At 48.9% G+C, this 20,728-nt stretch overlaps 1 protein-coding gene and 1 pseudogene across 1 annotated transcript; one reads left to right on the forward strand and one right to left on the reverse strand.

The window, feature by feature from the left end:
• Positions 1 to 1,224: 1,224 nt before the first annotated feature.
• LOC100828825 lies at positions 1,225 to 3,954 on the reverse strand (annotated as a pseudogene).
• A 1,682-nt stretch (positions 3,955 to 5,636) lies between these two features.
• Positions 5,637 to 16,553, forward strand: LOC104585067. Its single transcript, XM_024454621.1, has 2 exons — positions 5,637 to 6,694; positions 16,403 to 16,553. The coding sequence occupies exons 1-2, from the start codon at positions 5,637 to 5,639 to the stop codon at positions 16,551 to 16,553; spliced, it is 1,209 nt and encodes a 402-aa protein (XP_024310389.1).
• The last annotated feature ends 4,175 nt before the right edge of the window (positions 16,554 to 20,728 follow it).

Consider the following 20,728-nt stretch of genomic DNA (forward strand, 5'->3'; position numbering starts at 1 on the left):
GAGGCAGTTTACAAATATAAGGAGACAGTTCGCCTGTGAAAATCGATTAATAGAGCCGGACCTCTTAAGGCACGGGCCCTAAAAATAAGTCATTTTTTGCGGCGAGCAGCTTAAGATGTGAGAGGCACCGGCCTTTTTAAGATTGGCCTGTACTCTTTTGCTTGGAAGTTTTCCAAAATATATGTTTTCTAAATATATAGAAAAACTCGCATCACATTCATGGCTTCTCCTACCCACTCTATGAGCAAGAAGTGGAGGCAGAGTCTTGGGATAAAAGGGATACTATCCTATCGGAGCGAAGAGAACTAAATCCAAGGGCTGCTTGCCTTTTCTCTCTCATTAATATTATTACGTATAACTCTAAAACAAATCTAATACTTTGTCGATGTGGATATCCACTTTCCAAAGCTGGCATAAAAGATAATAATATTTCATGCTAAATATAATAATCAACAGATAGTTAATATAAATTAGTTTCCGTGAAACATCATGTACCATATTATCCGTTGCTTTTGTTTACCTAGCTCAGCTGCTCGAGCTTAATTCCCCAGGTGCGCCAGCCTTGTCACGCCGAGCTTGCCTCCAGAGTTGAGTTCACTCCTGAACGTCTTCTGAACTCTGTCTCTGCTAATATAAGGCTGTGTTTGGTTCCAGAGTGGGGTGGAATGGAATGGAATGGTTCCATTCCATTCCACTGGGTTCTAGCTTATGGTTGAGAAGATGGAATGATTGTCAATCGTGTTTGGTTGGGAAGATGGAACGGAATGAAATAGTTCTATTTTGTGTATGGATGGAAAGATGGAATTGGATTGTATGAATGGCATCACCACCGGTGAGGTTACCTATGTACTGTGCATGAAATAGCTATTTTACATGTTTTGTACACCAATAAAAAATTCGACAGCACTTCTTTTGTATTTTTCACATCACAATTTTCATAAGAATACATCAAGCATAATATGCAAACAAGTAGAGAAAAACAGCTCATATCACATAAGAAACTTCATCTTACAACAATCACTTACAAGTCCAAATTAACATCAGCCCCCTAACAACATCACATAAAATCAGCCCCTAACAACAATCACTTACAAGTCCAAATTAACATCAGCCCCCTAACAACATCATCTTACAAGGCCAAAATAACATCACCTTACATGTCCAAAATAACAGCCCATAGGAAGGTGTCCATACATCACATAGAAGGTTTGTCTACAAACCATACTAGATACTACCGAAAGTGTCCGTGACATACTTTGCCACCCAATACCAACTTGTTTTTGGTGCTAAGCGTGACAAAGGCCTGTGCAGTTCTTGGCTTGTCAACAAGACAGGCATAGTAGTGTGCAAGATGACTCTTATTAATAAATCGAGGAAGATTATCACCGTCTAGAAGACTTGCTAAATCATCCCAAAGACCTTCTGGTATTGCCTCAGGATCTTTACCACTCTTCTCAAGCGCTGTTGCAACCCTTTCAAGGCCAGACTTGAGTGTGGACAGCAGAGGATCTTCTTCTTTTGGGTCTAACTTTGCCTTCTTCCGTTCTGGTTTGGTATGAGAAGACTCACCTTGATTTGTTTGAGAAGTGTCACCTTGATTTGGTGACATATTAACCTCGGTAGCACTTTCATTGGGTGTGTCCTCATCTTCAATGTCATGCACTTCCACAGAATTCAAAGGATCATTTTCAGACTTGGCAAACTTTCCTGTTGCCATAGATGCTCCAAAAATTGTGGCCATAGCATTATAGTGCTCAATGGGGGTATTCAAGTAGTTCGCATCACTTTTGTGGTCGTGCAAAAACAAGGCATGTATCATCATGAATAGCACATGAATGTATACAAAAAGCTAGAATCTGTCCAGCAATTCAATAGTTGCAAAAACAAGGCATAGATCATCATGAATAGCACATGAATGTATACAAAAAGCTAGAATCTGTCCAGCTTACCTTGATGTGATTTGCATAATGTTCAGGATCCAGAAGAATGGTGGAAGTATCCTCATCCCATAGGGCACCACTCAAATTTCGAAGCTTTGTAACATTGATCCAAACCTTCCTCCATTTTTTAAGGTGGTTGCTAACCTGAGCATGAGTGATACCTGTCTTGAAGTGTTCATTCAAAGCCTTTGCACAGTTGTTAAGATGCACCCTTTTGAAACCACTTGATGTTCTTACGCCAATAGCCACAAGGTTGGCCAAATTGCTCAGCATCATGGCAGACATTGAATTTGTCCACACAATCACTCCACCCCCCTCCATTGCTGTCTAGCAATAACAATACTTGAAAAATGGTTACAATCTGTCCAGCAGTGCAATAGTTGCAAAAAGAACGCATAGATCACCATGAATAGCACATAAATCGATTACAAAAGCAAGAATCTGTACAACAGTTCAATACTTGAAAAAACAAGCCATAGATCATCACAAACCCCACATAATGTCATACAATAAGGTACAATCTATCCAGCAGTTCGGTAGTCAAATAAAATTACATAAACCATCACAAATAGACCAGAATTTGTCGAGACATTACATAAATGGACACATGCATGTAAACAACAATCAATGACCATAGTAGTTCTGCCTATCCTCCCACATTCTAGTAGCAATTTCTTGGTTGCCCCCTTGATGCCCGAACGGTATTGGTGGACCAAGGCACCTCCGGTATAACAAACTCATCAGTCCCTTGAGAGAGCACATAATTACGAAGGATGCAACAAGCTACAACGATGTCAACTTGAACCGGGAAAGGAAAAAATGGGGTTGCATCATCAAGAATTTTGAATCGTCTCTTGAGAGTCCCAAAGGCACGTTCGACCGTCACTCGTAGAGATGAGTGCCTAAGGTTGAACAATTCCTTTTTTTTGTACTGGATTGCTGCCCCACTCATTCAAATGGTACCTCACGGCACGAAAAGGTGGCAAAAACCCAGGCTTGGCTCCATAACCAGCGTCAACTAGGTAGAATTTTCCTAACACATGAAAACAAATTGGTGACAAAATTCTATGCAAATTATATTGGGAAAATTTGTTTTATGAAAATTATTACCTTGAGGGACATACAGGCCATTCTCCCGCTCTATAGCATCTGCTAAAATGGTTGCATCATGTGCTGTCCCCTCCCAACCCGCCAAAACATATGTGAACCGAAGGTCAAAATCTACTGCTGCCATGACATTTTGAGTAGGAAAAGACTTCCGACCACGAAAGGAAGGTTCCATATCTTTACTAACTGATGCTCGAACATGTGTACCATCAATTGCTCCAATGCAATCCTATATATTTTAAAGGGTTATAAGCCATAAAATTTCACACCTAAATATGAAGGACAAGTTTCTCAAAATACCTTAAAATATGGGTCAAACCGTGGGTTCCCTGCAATTTTGGCTGGAGTTTCCAAGGAAGGTGGCCTGATACATTCAGCTCATAGCTCACCTATTGCGTGAAGGACTAGTCTAAAATAGTGGCTTACCGTCTCATTTGACCTGTCAAAATTAGCCCCAATAACCCTATTTCTAAGGTTATGGCCAATAGTATTCAAGAACATTGCTACTTGCTCCTCCACCGATACATGTATACTATCTCTCAGCAACAAATGTTCTCTCAAAATTTCACACAATCGAAAAAAGGGTGCTCTTTCAACCCTTAACATATTTCTGCATCTCACATCACACTTGAAAATTTTATTGTTCAGATAATTGATTCTTTGTTGGTCTCTTTCCCAAATAGGTCCATAGGTAACCCGGGGTCTCCTCTTCTTTATTCTATCCCGAATGACCAATGCAACCAATGCGAAAACCACAAACGTTGCAGCTCCCCTAATCAGAAAATTCTGCCTCCTATCCATCCTCTTTACCATCTACAAGTCATACATGGCTATCAAAAAATGACAATGCATACACGCAACAAGTTACTCAAAAAAAAATTCTCCCTCAAAGATTCAAGCATGGACCAAAAAGCACTGCTATTTACCTTGAGTCCAAGTCGGAAACCGCAAGTTTGTTCAGATCGAGGAACTCAAAATCGCAAGTTTCTTCAGCTGCCCCCTCCTCTGCCTTTCCCTTCGCTGACCCCTCCTCTGCCTTCCCCTTCGCCAGCTCCGCTGTGTTCCCCGCCGCCTGCCTCGCCCCTTGCCCGTCGGCCGCCAGCCTCGCCCCTCGCCCGTCCGCCGCCAGCCTCGCCCTGGATCTGGCCGAGATGGGGTTCACGCGGTGGGGCAACGCGCGGATCTGGAGGTGGATGCCATGGCTTCGTGGGAGGGAGTTTCGGGAGAGGAGGTGAGGTGAGGAGGGGAGACGAGAAGGAGAGTCACGGGACTGCGCGAGCGAGATGAGGAACGGATCGATACCTCCTTTTTCGAGTCACCGAACGGTTCCGCATATAAGGGGAATATTCCCTTCGGTGGAACCAGTTGGTTCCATCCCATTCTTGTTGGTTCCTTCGACCAAACGCGAGAACGGCCTCCAAAAGTAGCACGGTTCCATTACATTCCACCTGGTTCCTACAACCAAACTGACCCTAATGTTACCAGAAGTGCCGAGCTTCATGTTGAATAGAAAACGATGCTCTTGATGAGAATACAAGTTTCCCGATACAACTTTGGATGCTTTATTTATACTTTGTTTCTGGAAAGGAAGGAACAATACCCTTTGCGTGTGTTGTTGGCTGCTGGCAGCTAGCCTTTCTTTATTCTTTCCTCAACGCCTAGGTATTCTGCTTTGTGTCAAGAGCAAAAGCAATAATAATAGCCAACACATCCCCACTGCGCCCCCCATTTGGGGGGGGAGGGAGTGCTGGCGCAAAAAGTAATTTTGAGGTCAGCAACACGGTCATCGAGGCTTACTTGTGACAGAAGTGGAGTGTGGGTTTCTTGTAATTTCCATTTTTGATATTTTGGCGGGGCATGATCTCTTGAAATGCATATACTCTTCGCTTGCCATGATGCCCTCCAATGTGTTAGAGGAGCTTATAAATTCAATGCAAGCATTCCCGAGATTGTTGCAGTGGTGTTGGTCAGCTACAGCTAGCGCTGCCGTCACTGTCTCAACATCTCGAGGCTGTCGGAAAGGATGATTTCACACACAACCTTCATAAGCCCCATCGCAAACCTGTCTGCAGCAACAATTAAGTGCTTGGTCATTTCCCGAAAAAGCCCAGCTGCACAATGGAGCCATGGCTCCAGGGGTTGGATGCCGTCCGTTATTCACCTAGGGATTGGTGCTAATCCACTCAATGCAATTACTGGCTCCATTAGTGCTAATATAGGTACAGGAACCCACGTTTTCTTTGTAAGCTTAAGACCAATCTCGTATTCAGTGTTCTAGTCTAATTGCATCTTGCCGCGTATATATGCATGTATACGGTACCTTGTAAGTTAATCCCAAAAAAATAGAAAAGAAGAGACAGGTACGATGCATACCTGTAGCCATCCAAATCAATTATGCCGTGTGTGGCTTGACGTGAGTACTGCTGCAGCTTCTAATCGATTTGCTTCCTGCGTGTTCTGTACATGCGCATCTCGCCGGAATAAGTGCGTGTTGTTGCTTGCGTGAGAGCAGAGTTTAGGCCTGAATTCCAATATTTGGTATCAGAGCCAAGGTTAATCCAGCAAAGCGGTCCCTAGTACACGGGAGCTATGCCGATGGAAGTGGGGACGTCGGGAGCCGCGGCTGGAAGGAACTCAGCACCGGTGACATTTCCGAGGCTCGATCGCAGCGACTACAGCATGTGGGCGATGAAGATGGAGGTGGCTATGGAATCTCAAGAGATCTGGGACGTAGTCGACCCCGGCGGCAACACGTACGCCAAAGGAGCGGCGAACTATCGCATTGATCGCCTGGCGTTGGCGGCCATCCATGCGGTTGTGCCGAACGATGTGCTACAACACCTGAAGGGGAAGAAATCTGCGAAGGATGCATGGGATACGATCAAGACCCTACATCAAGGACACGAGCGTGTCCGGGAGGCGAACCTTCAAACCTTGCTGAGGAATTATGAGAGTTTGAAGATGGGAGAAGACGAGGCGGTCGACGTGTTCGCAGCGCGTGTAACGACGCTCGTTAACGGGATCCGCGACCTAGGCGAGACACTCATCGAGATCTCTGTGGTCAGGCGGTTCCTACGCACGGCATCACCAAAGTATATCCAGATCGTAACCTCAATCGAGCAGTGTGTCGATCTGAAGACCCTCACGGTGGAGGACTTGGTGGGGTGCTACAAGGCGCACGATGAACGACTCCGGATGGTGTTCGGAGACGGCAAAGATGACGAGCATCTGATGATGACCCGTGCGCAGTGGTCTGCTATGGCCGCAAGGAAAACTGGCGATTCGTCATCGTCCAGTGGAAGAAGAGATCAAGCTAAAGGAGAAGGTCGAGCACAAGCAAAGAAAGCTCCTCAAGGTACCGAGGAGAAAGGTGCGGCCCCCAAGAAAAAGATTGATCGCAAGAAGGTTAAGTGCCACAACTGTGGAATATACGGGCACTTCAAGTCGGAATGCCGAAAGCCACAGAAAGAGAAAGCATATATGGCCAGGGAAGAAGATGATGATCCGGCGCTGCTGATGGTAGAGATGTGCGAGCTGATGGAAAAAGGTCAAGAAAAAGTCATCGAGGAGAAGTCTGAGACCGTAACCCTTGTTGAAAAGAAAGTCTACCTACATGATAAAGCAAGAGTGAAGGCGGGCAATGTGTGGTACCTTGACACGGGCGCTAGCAATCACATGACTGGCGACAAAACCCAATTCGCAGAGTTTAACCTAGCCATGGGTAGCTCGGTGCGTTTTGGAGATGGTTCCACGGTGGCGATACAAGGGCGAGGCACGGTTCTTTTCGAGACAAGATTTGGCGATCACAAGGTACTAACCAACGTATATTATATCCCCAAGCTGAAAAGCAATATAATCAGTCTTGGTCAACTCGAGGAAAGGGGATGTAAAATCGTGTTAGAGGATGGGTACCTGTGGGGCTACGACCGACAACGCAAGCTACTGATGAAGGTCAAGAGGGCAAAGAATCGCTTGTATATTCTTGACCTAGACAGAACAGAGCCGATCTGTTTGTTAGCTGGTCTTGATGATCCAGCTTGGAGGTGGCACGCTCGCTATGGGCACTTGAATTTTCACTCGCTTCGACAACTCGGCCAGAAGGACATGGTGGTTGGGATGCCGACGGTGGATCATGTTGAACAAGTGTGCGATGGCTGCCTAGTAGGGAAGCAACGGCGAGCGCCATTTCCCATAGAAGCAAAGTACCGGGCAGAGAAGGTACTAGATTTGTTTCACGGTGATCTGTGTGGCCCAGTTTCACCTGCAACCCCAGCCGGCAATCGCTATTTTCTACTCGTGGTAGATGACTACAGTCGGTACATGTGGGTTGTGCTGCTTAAAACGAAAGATCAAGCGTTTCAAGCATTCAAGAAGATCAAGATTGCTGCTGAAGTAGAAGCAGAGGCAAAGTTGAAGGCTTTCCGGACTGACCGAGGAGGAGAATTTATCTCACATGAGTTTGCTGCATATTGTGAGGAACATGGCATCAAGCGTTTTCTGACAGCCCCATACACACCGCAGCAAAACGATGTTGTTAAAAGAAGGAACCAAACCGTGGTAGCAATGGCTCGAAGCATGATGAAGAGCAAAGGCTTGCCGAGGAGGTTTTGGGGAGAAGCGGTGACTACAGCGGTATACTTGCTAAACCGTGCACCGACGAAAAGTGTCATTGGCATGAAACCCTATGAAGCTTGGTGTGGAAGAAAACCTTTGGTCGATCACGTTCGTACTTTTGGGTGCATGGCACATGTGAAGAATGTTTCTGGACATGTGGAAAAGCTGGAAGACCGGAGTAAGCCGATGATCTTGATGGGTTATGAAGCAGGCTTGAAGGGACACTCGAAGGCTTATCGTGTGTACGATCCACAAACAAGAAAAGTTCACGTGGCACGGGACGTCGTCTTTGAAGAAGAGAGGGCATGAGATTGGTCCTCAAACAAAGAAGAGAATCAACAAAATTCGGATGATATGTTTGTTATATCTTACCCTGTCCCTGAGCATGCAGGTCATAACCATGGAGAAGGCCACGACCATGACACAGGTGGCGGAGATCCACCAGGAATGCCGCCGGGCCGCGGCGCTACACCGGTGTTCAGCTTCAGTAGAGCACCGGCCTCATCCTCTGCCGCGGCAGGATCCGCGGCAGGAACAGCGGCAGGAATCTCTACCGCGACAGAAAATTCTGCCGCGGCAGAAACCGCGGCAGGAAGATCTGCATCTGCCACGATGCGAGAGACGGCAGAAGTTTCTGCCGCGGCAGAAGACCCCTCTGCCGCGGCAGGAGCGAGTGAAGGGGAGGATGTAGCAGCCGGCGAGGAAAATCCTTGAGAAGTGCGGCATGGAAGAGTGCAATGCTACCTCAGCACCGATGGAAGCAAGGCATAAATTGAGCAAACACAGCGAAGCAGATCCTGTTGAAGTACCGAATATAGAAGTATTGTGGGAAGTCTGAGATACTTGGTGAATACAAGGCCTCATTTGGCATACTCGGTTGGGATCGTTAGTCGATTTGTCATCGCACGGGGCTCCGACACTAGGGGTGCGCTGGCACCCCCTTTTTAGGTTCGGCAGTGGGCTACGGGGATCGCTCCAGCGATTGCCGGCGGGACCAATGCAAAGCGCAGAAACGCACCCTAGACACTACCCACGGGCACATGCACATGCTTTTTACCCACGTTCGGGCCACCTTGCGGTGTAAAACCCTACGTCCTGCTTGTCTGAGCTTATATTACCGAGCAATCAGCTGTTTACAGGATTGCCGGGGAAAGCCCCGGGGCGATCTCTTTTTGGCTAAGTGCTTTTTTCTACTTTGGGCTACTACCCGCGGAGAACTGCTTGTTCGTTGAATGCAAGAGCCCGGAAGGAATCAGAACCCACCCTTTGACCGTTGGCGGGGGTCCTCCTTTTATAGCCAAGGGGATACCACAGGTGCCGCGGTGCATGGTTTACAAGTGGCGAGCAAGGAGCTTGGGCAACTCCTCCTCGGTGCGCTGGCATGCATGCATGAGCGCCAACCCCGCTGCTAGGGGTATAGGGCCTAAGAAATAGGACTAGACAGCCACTGTTCGCCCGACAAGACGGATAACGCCCCTCCTGTCGGCTCAGTAAATGCGCCGTGTGGCTCACTCCTTGCCCTGGCGAGACTGCACACTGGGCGCCCAGCGCGCGCCCATGTGGCGTCGCTGCTCTGCTCGCTCGGCCCCGCCCTTACAGCGGGACCGGCGCCTGAGAACCCCCCTTCCCAGTGACTTCCCGGGAGGTGCCCAGGCGGGAATATTCCACGAAGCCCCGCTAGCCCTTCCGAGCTGAGAGCTTGCCAGGCAGCCTGCAGTTGCCGCCCGGGGCGAGACCCTTTCGGGAACTCGGCGACGCGACCCACGCGTCGCGCAACGGTGGTACCTCGGGTGCCACTGGTTCGACACAATTCATGGAGAACCCCATAACGGAACACTTTGCAGCAGTGAATATGATTTTGCGGTACATCAAAGGAACCCTAGATTATGGGTGTGTTTACTCAAAGAAGAAAGAGGAGAAGACACAGCTAGTCGGGTACAGTGACAATGATATGGCCGGCGACGTTGATGACCGTAAAAGTACTTCGGGCATGGCGTTTTTCCTTGGTGGAAATATTGTGAGCTGGATGTCACAGAAGCAGAAGGTTGTGGCGTTATCCTCGTGTGAAGCTGAATACATTGCAGTAGCTACCGCAGCATGGCAGGGAGTGTGGCTAGAGCGATTGCTTGCTGATCTACTAAACCGAGAACCAAAAAACTTTGAGTTGAAGATCGACAACAAGTCCACTATATCTCTGTGTAAGAATCCGGTGTTTCATGACAGAAGTAAACATATCGACACCCGGTTTCATTACATACGAGGATGCGTGGAAGAAGGCAAGTTTGATGTTAATTATATAAGTACAGGTGAACAGTTGGCCGACGTATTGACGAAGTCTCTTGGAATGGTGAAGTTTCAGGAGATGAGGAAGAAGATCGGTGTTCATGCTGTCAAGTAATTTTTCGTTTTGATCTTAGGGGGAGAATGTAAGCTTAAGACCAAATCGAATCCGTTTCTGGTTAGAAGTCAAGTCCGTTTAGGTGTAGGTCTCGTATTCACTGTTCCAGTCTAATTGCATCTTGCCGTGTATATATGCATTTATACGGTACCATGTAAGTTAATCCCAAAAAAATAGAAAAGAAGAGACAGGTACGACACGTACCTGTAGCCATCCAAATCAATTACCCCGTGTGTGGCTTGACGTGAGTACTGCTGCAGCTTCTAATCGATTTGCTTGCTGCGTGTTCTGTACGTGTGCATCTCGCCGGAATAAGTGCGTGTTGTTGCTTGCGTGAGAGCAGAGCTTAGGCCTGAATTCCAACAGTCTTTATGGCCTGCAGGTAGCACCTTATTTTATTACTTTTCTAGGCTGCAGCGGCACCCATCGCTCGCAGCCTCGCAGACTCCATTGTTGTAGCTTCCGTAGGAAGCAGAGCTCCACCCACCACGTGCCGGAACCAAGTCGGCAGCTGCGCCGACGTGATGTGAGTTTGGGGTCCGGAGTTTCTCTTCCTGGCGGGCCTTCATTCTGGTTCCGGCCGTAGCTACCCACCGTGGCAGCCCAAGATTTCCCGCGTGGTGCCGTTCGCCGAGCGGAGGACCAGGTTGCCGCTGTTCAGAAGCAACGCCGTCGCCGCCGGAGCAGCGGCCACGTCGGTCACAGGCTCGTCGTCCAAAGGACACGTCTATCTAGTTGGTTGATTCCGGCCCAGAAAATTCAAAAAAGATTCTGTACAGCACACCCAGCAGCGATTATCAACGTCTAATTAACATTGGATGAGCCCTTGGCAAAGCATTGAATTCCTTGTCAGGTGTCTTACTGCGATTTGCATCCAACGGTAGCTGACCCCTGGAGCCATGGCTCCACTGAGCCAAAAATCCACACTCGTCATTTCCCTTTTATCGGCATCACCAAGATCGTCCGTTTGAGGCAGACGTTGATGCGTGGTTCCCCTTGTCTCCCAATACCAGATCGGCCGCAAGAGACGAGGAGAACTACTGGAGATTGAAGCTTTCTTGGAGACGACGGCGATGGATAGGGTTTCCTGCTCTCGTTACTGCTGGAAGCAATTTGTAGAGGCGTGGCTTAACTTGGGCCGTTTTTAGAGGTGTGGCTTAACTTGGGCCGGACCAGATACAAACGGCCCACATACGCTTAACGGGCCTGCCTTCGTGTGGATCGGATTGGCCACGAAGATCCACTTGCAAAGCTAATGGAAAATGTGCGATACACTCGCTCAAAAACAAAATGTATGATACACAACCTCTAAAGAAAAATGTATGATACACAAAAGGTTTATAAACGGAATGCATAATTGTATGGAAAAAATTGAATTCGGATTAGGATTCATGGGAACTCAAAAGAGAAAGAAAGATTGCACGGTATTTATGAGTTGTGCTAAAATATTTCTACTCCAACTTGCCATGTTATCTAAACCATTTTTTTCAAAAAGGACAAAGGCATATTATAAGGGTTCACCATAAGTACAAAACATATCAAACATAATAAAATTTAGAACCAGGTCCTTGGAGCACAGCCTCCACCTGACCGAGCTGCTGACATGACGCTGTCGCCGCTCCCAACAGGAGGCAAGCCTGACGTTGTCGATGCGGTAGTCATGAAGTCCTCGTGCACGTGCCCCTAAGGACCAACATCCTGAAACCGATTCGTCGTGCTTCCACCGATCTTGCCGGCACACACGCACGAGATGTCCATCCTTTACATAAAACCAGAGTATTGACTGAAGCATACATACACACAGGATGCAGTTTATGGGTCGACACTTTTCCCCCGCGCATTGTTCTTGGTTCTTACACATGCAAGAGGTACTAGCTAAAATCGAAAATGTCTGGTATATTATTTATGTTAAACCCATATATTAAAGCGTAGCTTGGAGCTACTAGCGAAGATGCACTGCAAAGATAATAGAAAATGTATGATACACTCGCTCAAAAACAAAATGTATCATACACAAAAGATTATAAACGGAATGTATTATTGTATGGAAAATAAAATCTAATTCGGGTTAGGATTCATGGGAACTCGCACGAGAAAGATTGCTGCTCTGTTGCTGCCACAATGAAGGCCTTTCTGGGGTAAGCAAAGGAGCTATCAGGAAGGTCATCATGCTCCAAGCCAGTACAATTCAAATAAGAAGAGGACAATCACACACAAAATTAAAACATGAATCGTTCAATCATGGAAATTCATTTTCTTGGTATAAGACCCACACAAGATGTCACAAACAAACTGCTCGAATAGGACAGAATTGGAGTGCGGGTTTCTTGTTTCCATTTTTATGTTCAGTACTACTTTGGAAAAGACACTAATACACATTTTTGTTAGCTTGTGGTTAGCACTTAGCACACATTTTCCACATTTGAAGAGAGCCTGTGATTAGCACAATATAATAAAAGCATTTGATATACCTCATCTCGTGGAAACGCCTCGGGTGTTCGATGAGGACCTTGCTGTGATCCCTGCTTCCATCAACTACGACTCCTGGAAGATCTACCTCACCTTTCTCATTGCCTAGCTCTACCTTCAATGACGATGATGCCTGCGCATACTTCAGGTACATACCCTGCCTTGCCATCACCACAAGCACTCTAATGTTATGTATTCTAAGTGCATGTTCGGGTTCGTATCGTTCGTGCACCAGGAGTCGGTGTCTGCATTGTGCTCGCAAAGCCCAAACAATACTTCGTCTATGGAGCCCACTTCCTCGTCGATCCCTTAAAGGAGAAGCCTATGATTAGCCCTTGGGCTGGTTCTCCCTGTGGGGCCTGATGAGGACTTAGGTACGGGAGACCAAGTGCGGGTTTGGCTTTGGTGTGCATGATCTGCACCAACTCCAGGTGCACGAAGCGCAGACGAACCCGAACATCCGCATCGCCTGGTATATATGGGATCTGCGTGTCTTGCACCAGCACATACTGCATAAATCCATTGATCGCCATTAAATTAGCATACAGAACAACAGTGCACGAGGTGATGGCACGTACTGGTGCACGCGGCAGATCTACCTCACCTTCCCTGCACTACTACAGAAAAGGTCATCAGTAACGGTCGAAAAAGTGCATCAGTAATGGGCGCCCGCCCGTCACTCACTTCTTGTTACTGATACTTCCCGTCGATAAATGCAGTAACGGTCATTCCACACGTTACTAATGATGCCACCATCAGTGGCGGTTGACACCCCACGACCAACACTAATACATGTTTCACGATTTTAAAAAAAAGCCGGCAACAAGCCGGCATATTTTGATCGCGGCCGAATGAAAAATCCCAAATCACACATTACAGCAGTAAAAATCACAAAAAAATAACGAAAAAAATCCGAAGCTCTCCGGATTCAGCCGCATCGCCCTCCATGGCAGCGGCGGCTCCTTGGTCGAGACCGTGAACGCCGGATCCGTGCGGTCGAGGCGGGCCGGAGCCAGAACTTCCTCCTCACGCGCGGTTCTTCGTCGGTGGCGACGGCGCCTCCCTCCGGCTGCAGAGAGAGAAAAATCAGAGAGAGAGAGATCCGGCAGAGATGGCCACCACGGCACCTGCAAGGGAGAGAGTTAGAGAGGGAAAGTTAGAGAGAAGGAGAGAGGAAGATAGAACTTACCGCGTGAGGTGGCTGCCGGATCCGTCAATGTAGGTGGTGTGGCGGCCGGTGGTGCCCTCCTCGGATCCATGGCGCAGGGAGGCGGATCCGATGGTGCCTCCTCGGATCCATGGCACATGGAGGCGGATCCGGTGGTGCCCTCCATGGTGGCGTCGCTCAGAGGTGCTGCACGTCATGCAGTAAAAGATAGATAGACAAAGAGAGAATGAGAGAGAGAACTGAGAGAGGGAGGAAGAGGCAGAGAGAACATAGAGAATTGAAGGAGAGGGGACGAACCGGCGGCCAAAAGGCCAACGCGGCTGGATCCAGAGGCGGGGAGGCCGATGGGGGCCAGATCCGGCAGCGGGGAGGCCGGGGACGGCCGGAACCGCGCGGCTCCTTGGCGACACGGCGAGGGCCGAAGTTGGAGGAGAGCGGGGCTGCCCTCCATGGTCGGTGGCGGGGGCGGGGGACTCACGGCGGCGGCATTATCCGGGCTCCATGGCGGCGGCTTCGGGGCTCCATGTACGACGGCAGAGGCGGGGGCGGCGGCGGCCACGACCAAGGTGGCGGATGGGGTTTCATGGTGGTGGCTGGGGTTGCGGCTAGGGTTCTTGGCGGCGGCCAGGTTGGGCAGTAGAGCGAAGAGAGGAAGAGAAAAGAGCAGAGGGGTTGGCGGTGGGGGTGAGGGAGAGAATAGGGAGAAGGAGAGAGAGAAGAGGTGGGGAGGGGTTTATTTATACCACCCTCTCAAACCCGAAATTTGTTGGGCCGGGCCAATTAAAAAGATGTCTCAAACAAGCATCGGTGGCAGGCTTTGTCTAATGACTTGTGTCATCAGTGGCGGGCCCAGGTGCAACGCCCGCCACTGATGTACATTTTTGTGAATTTTTCAATGTTTCCACATGTGGCTATTAGTGGCGGGTGTTGCCCGCCCCCCACTGATGAAAGGTCTTCAGTGGCGGTTTTATTGTGCCCGCTAGTGATAGGTGATAATCAGTGGTGGTCGTAGACTGCGCCCGCCACTGATGTATGTCGGGTGGAAAATCGGAAGTCTGCACCTTATTATCAGCGGCGGGCGTGGACCCACCCGACACTGATGCTCTACATCAGTGACGGGCCTGGCATGCCCGACACTGATATGCCGTCACATATGTGTCTTTTTGTAGTAGTGCTGCCACCTCCACCTTCACCAATAATGCAAACAATATAACAAAGAACTGTTTTCAAAACAAGAGGGCTGTTAGTGTTTATACCTCAAATAATATGGAAAACTATCAATTGACACTGGTATATCACTTGCAGTGAGAACGCTCTTCTTCCGATCTTACCTTATAGCTGAGCGGTCGAAGGATGCGGCGGATCTCGTAGAGAGGGGCGCGCGGCGGCCAGCAACGATGATGGTGGCACAGTCGAAGGAGGCGGTGGACTTGAGAGAAAAGTGGCGGCAATGTTGAGAAGAGAGATGGGGTCAGGGAGGAGGTGACGCAGTTCATAAGAGAGTAGATCAAGGAGGAGAGGGTTGCGCCGGTGAAGGAGCTTGGAGATGAGCAGGAGCGGTGGTGGAGGGAGGGGAGCGGGTTGCGGCGGGATCCACATATCTCTTACGAGGTCTGTAACAAAAGGCACGAGCATTATGAAAAAAAAGCAGAGATTCTGGCCAACATCATTGCCTAAAAACTCATCCCTACCATCTCATGAACAGCCAAGTTAACCATGGTATCAGTACATCAACAGAACTCAGATACTAACAGCTCATGACAGTTCGCTTACGGCGCCTCGAAAGACAATAGTGTAGCTCCATCCTCGAGATCTACAGAAGACATGTAGGTAGCTGCCTTGGCACCTCGCCCCACTGCTGTAACACCTTGACTTCGCACTTGGTCAGAAAAGTGCTTCTTCTCGCCGGTCATGGGGTCAGTGGATGAACTCGAACGAATTAAGGTCGTAGATCAGGGCATGGATGTGGCGGCAGTCGAGGACATCGCAGCCACGTAGGTCTGGATCCAGAGGTTGGAATTCAGTGCAGGGGACGAAGCTAGCGTTAGGGCTGGGGGTATGCAGAGTTGCACAGACATGCATGGTTTGATCAGCTTGATCACAAGGCCACACAAAATTGGTTCCAGAAACCAATCGGAAATCACAAGAGACAAGATAGTGTCAACACTGACTTAATTGCTTGCATGCGTTCACCAGAAGCACAAGCTAGCTTCATTGCTTTCTCATGGGACGATGAGGTCTGCTATATATTGCTAATTGCTTAAGGCCCCTCCAAAAGTCTAATTAGCGTTGTACTGCTGCATGCAATTCACTTCATCTTGTACTATGTTTCTGGACATATTGCATCACATTTTTACACCAACACGTTATGTGTTTTTTCTTTTGTACATAACTAGTGTGAGATACACTTTTTTCTAGACGTGTGTGATACGCTTTTGGACCTACACGTTACGAGAGGTATATACACATGCGTACCTGTATAGTCAGAATTTATTAAGAGAAAAGTATATTCTGATCCCTCAACTTGTCGAATACGTGAACCTCATCTATTTTTTGTAGACTTATGGTCCTTCAACTTTTGAAATCGGACATATTTGGTCCCTCAACCCGCCCGAAGTGGTTTCCACGCCAGAGTGGAGCAATTTTCTCAATGCACTTGCCACATCGGATTTAAGCATACGGAGTCTGAGTCTGACATGTGGACAGGTATGGGTCAACCCACATATATGGACAGATCAAGGAGCGTACGGGGTTTTCTCAGTCCACGATATGGGACCCACTTGCCATCGATGTAATCGTGGCGTGGGCGGACATGGTGGGCTCCTGGAAGGCGACGGTGAGGGGTTCGGTGGCGTGAACTATGTGGGGCACCAACAGTCGCTGTGGAAGGCCTCGACAATGTCGTGGAGGCGGAGGAAGAAGGGGGCCGTGTCGGAGGGCAGCGGGGGACGGGTGCAGACGCGGGAGGCGGCACCAGAATCCTCGGAGAGGCGGCACCGGTGCCTGCGGCCGCGCATGGGGACGAAGCTGTCGACTGTGGCCTGGAACCAGAAGCCGTCGTCGTTGACGCAGACCTCGACCTGGGTGCCGTGGGGCAGGGGCGGCATCTGAGCGAGGCACTGTGGAAGGGTTCAGGGACTACGGCCGCTGCCGGGGTTCTCACCTGCTGACGATGTGTAGACGAAGGCCGCCGGGAGCTAGCTAATCGTGGTTGGCAGCAGCTGGCTAGGGTTCGGGTTTGGATGAAGGAAAGGGGACTCAGGTCGACGGGTGGGTCCATGGGTCAGACCCCATATATGCTTGAATCCGACGTGTCCAGTGGATTGACGAAATTACCAACATTTCTATCACCTCTAGTCTCTCCTTGTTGGGATTGATGAGTACTGAGGCAGCGAAGACGAAGTGCAGGTTGGGCTTGCGGGGCATGATCGGGACCGACTCCAAGTGCACGAAGGAGAGACGAACCAGAAAACCGCTTCGCTTGGTATGGGATCCACAGGTCTTGCACTGCAGCACGTACGCGCTGCATACATCCATCGATCGTAATAAAATTATAATGCAAAACAACAGAGAGCTCGAGGTGATGCCAAAAGGCAAGGTGCGTACCTGAAGAATGCAGAGGCTTCGTCCTCGGTGCAGGTGGAGGCGGCGGGGAAGGTGAGGTAGATCTGCCGTGCACCGTAGTTGATGGGAGCCGGGATCACGACGAGGTCATTTGGAATACATATTACTGATTTCGTGAAGAACAAAACGAGCATTATAACATTCTAAAACAAAAGACAGCACGACACACTAGATCAACAACATATGAAGTTAGGGAATGACACTATAACTTGCTTCGACTCGATGCCATTTCGTGAGTGAATGAAACAGTTTCACATGTCTCAATTAAGCTCCAACTAGTCTATATTCTTACATATCTCCAAAAAGTTATTGCAAATGTTGGCGGGTTAATTCCGAACAGTAAACTTGTAGCACCCTGGTTTGGACACTTGGCTCAAGGAGGTGTGCATACGGGGAAACGAGCTTCACACCAATATCTTGCCCCCATCAGGTCCATGGCTCCTTTTGCTCCCTCGCGGTCTTGGTGTTTCTTTTGTTGAGCTTCAGTCGTCGCCTCCGTTGTGCTGGCTTCAAGTGGCCTCCGCCTCGCATGGTCTTGACGTCGCAAGCGCCCAAGGTCTTCATGTCGCCTCCTGCACACCAAGAAGATGCAAGGGGAGGAGATCTCAAGAAGAGATTTTATCTAATTAAGATTCCAAACTTACAATGTGTTTGGCTACTCTGACAACCTTTAGCATGGGTCACGACTTCAAGAGTCAGAACGACTACGTGGGTCTGGAGGATTCTCCACTCGATGACTTCAGGAGTCGGAGTCTTACGTCGAGCAACTTGGAGAGTTGGAATGACAACATGAGTCTGGAGGCTTCTCCACTTGACGACTTATGGAGTCCGAGTCATACGTCGAGCGACTTCGAGAGTCGGAACGACTACGTGGTTCTGGAGGCTTCACCACTCGACGACTTCAGGAGTCAGAGTCTTACCTCGAGCGACTTCGAGAGTCGGAGCGACTACGTGGATCTAGAGGCTTCTCCACTCGACGAATGCAGGATTCGGGGTCTTACGTCGCGCGACTTCGGGAGTCGGAATGACTACGTGGGTCTGGAGGCTTCTCCACTCGACGAATGCAGGAGTCAGGGTCTTACGTTGAGCGACTTCGAGAGTCGGAACGACTACGTGGGTCTGGAGCCTTCTCCACTCGATGACTTCAGGAGTCGGAGTCTTGTGACCTGGGATGACAAGGGGAGAGGCATGACCTCAAGCAAATGCCACCCACCTCAAATATGAGAGGGTGCCCTTCTATCTATAGAGTTTGGAAGTTGAAAGATTACAGGATTGCCCCTAGGCAATTTACGGTCATGCCCTCAGTCCTTATGCTTGGATGAGGCAATTGTGTCTTTTCCTTTCTATATCTAGGGAATATTCCAAGGAATCCTAGGGATGGGGAGGAGTACATTTTTGCCTCTTATCTAATTACAACTCTGCCACTCTGGGAACTAACTACTATGATGTGGTATGTAGCTGTCCAATGAGACAATGCGAGTCGTGGTCCCGTACGAAGACGGGCGCCGGGGCATGACGAGGCCATAGACGTGGCGCGCCGAGGTGTAGCACTTGTCATTAGGACTTATTTATTAGAGTCACAATAACTTGCGTCGATTTAGGGTGGGCGTGGACCCCCTTCCACAACAGTATCCCCTCGTCGTCCGGGTAGTCGAGGAGCGCCCGTCTGGGTCGACGCATCAATCTGAGGGGGTTGACGCGTTACCCGGATCGATGCAAACTTACTTCTTTCTCTCTTCTAATCATCATGGAGAGTTGTTGTTTTTCTTGATTCTGCTATGTACTTTTGGACTTTGTGTTTCAGCTAGAGTGTTCCTTGCTACTTGTCCGCGTGTGTTGTAGATTTTTTTTATGCATATAGGGTGCTCCGAATATGATAAGGTGGTAGAAATTTGTCCTCCACGGCTACATGGGTCAAAGCATTTTTGATGAGTTTTTCATCTTGAATTGGTGGTGAAGTCATGAATTACACATGGCGGTGGTAATCCAGCTTCCATGTCTGGATGACCCAACTATTTGAGCTTGCGTGTTGCCATGTGGATTCGATCTCCATTGTCCTCCCAACCTTGGAGTTGTGCGTTGTCCCATGATAGAGAGTTTTTGTTCCTTCTTTTTTTATGCGGCCACGGGATTTCAGCTTACTTGTAATGACTTAAGTTTTTCATTGCATTGTTTCCTTGATGTTGCCACGGGGTTATGGCTCGTTCTTGGATATGAATTTTTTTTCAACATCTTCTAGAGATAGGGACGGATCCTAGCTAGCAAGCAACAATGGTGGTAGTTAGGTATCTATGACATGACTACGGAGTCGTGGCTCCCATGCGATTATGGAGGTCCTTGTCCGCCTTCTCAACATGACCACGGAGTCGTGGCTCCTACGAGGTTATGGAGGTCCTTTGCCTCCTTCTCGACATGACCGCGGAGTCATGGCTCCCTCGCCGTTATGGAGGTCCTTTGCCTCCTTCTCGACATGACCGCGGAGTCATGGCTCCCACGCCGTTATGGAGGTCCTTTGCCTCCTTGTTTGATGACTGCGGAGTTGTGGCCGGCTCCCATGCGGTTATGGAGGTCCTTTGCCTCCTTCTTTTACATGGCCGTAGAGTTGTGGCTCCCACGCGGTGATGAAGATTCTTCTTTTTCTCATTGATGTCGTCATGAGTTCTGGGGTGTATTATGGAGCTAGCTTTGCCCTTCGTGAAATTTTCTTCAATATTACTTCACCATTCAGGTGATGGGGTGATGTTCTTATGCTGCAGTGGTATGTAGTACCCTGCTCTCCAACAAAAAAAGTTAGCGATCCAGCGATAGTCGAGATCGGTAGGTGTTCACCTTGAATGTGAAAGTCGTGTGCCCTCCTTTTTTTTAATCAAAGAACATGAGTTCGCACTGTTAGCTTCGTGTGTGACGTGTGGTTTGCTTCTCCTTGCTGTTTTGAGGAGCAAGCTCGAACACATGCATGGATGTCGTTCGGCTCGTGTCGTCCCGGGGAGCTAGTACAGGTCCGTCCACGGTGGTGGTTTGTCTGGCGCATGATGTCTCGGTTAGTTAGCCCAAGCCCTCTCATGGCTATCTTATTTGCTCATGTTGTCCCGGTGAGCTAGGCCGGGTCCATCCATGGCGGGGTATGTCTAGCACATGATGTCTCAGGGATTTAGTCCGAGCCCTCTCATGGCTATCTTATCTGCTCATGTCATCCCGGCCGGTGAGATAGGCCGAGTCCGTCCATGGCAGGGTATGTCTGGCACATGATGTCTTGGGGAGTTAGCTCGAGCCCTCTCATGGCTATATTATTTGCTCATGTCGTCCCGATGAGCTAGGCCGAGTCCGTTCATGGTGAGGTATGTCTGGCACATGATGTCTCAAGGAGCTAACCCGAGCCCTCTCATGGCTATATTATTTTCTCATGTC

This window comes from Brachypodium distachyon, chromosome 4 (genome assembly GCF_000005505.3).
Source record: "Brachypodium distachyon strain Bd21 chromosome 4, Brachypodium_distachyon_v3.0, whole genome shotgun sequence".
NCBI lineage: Eukaryota > Viridiplantae > Streptophyta > Magnoliopsida > Poales > Poaceae > Brachypodium > Brachypodium distachyon.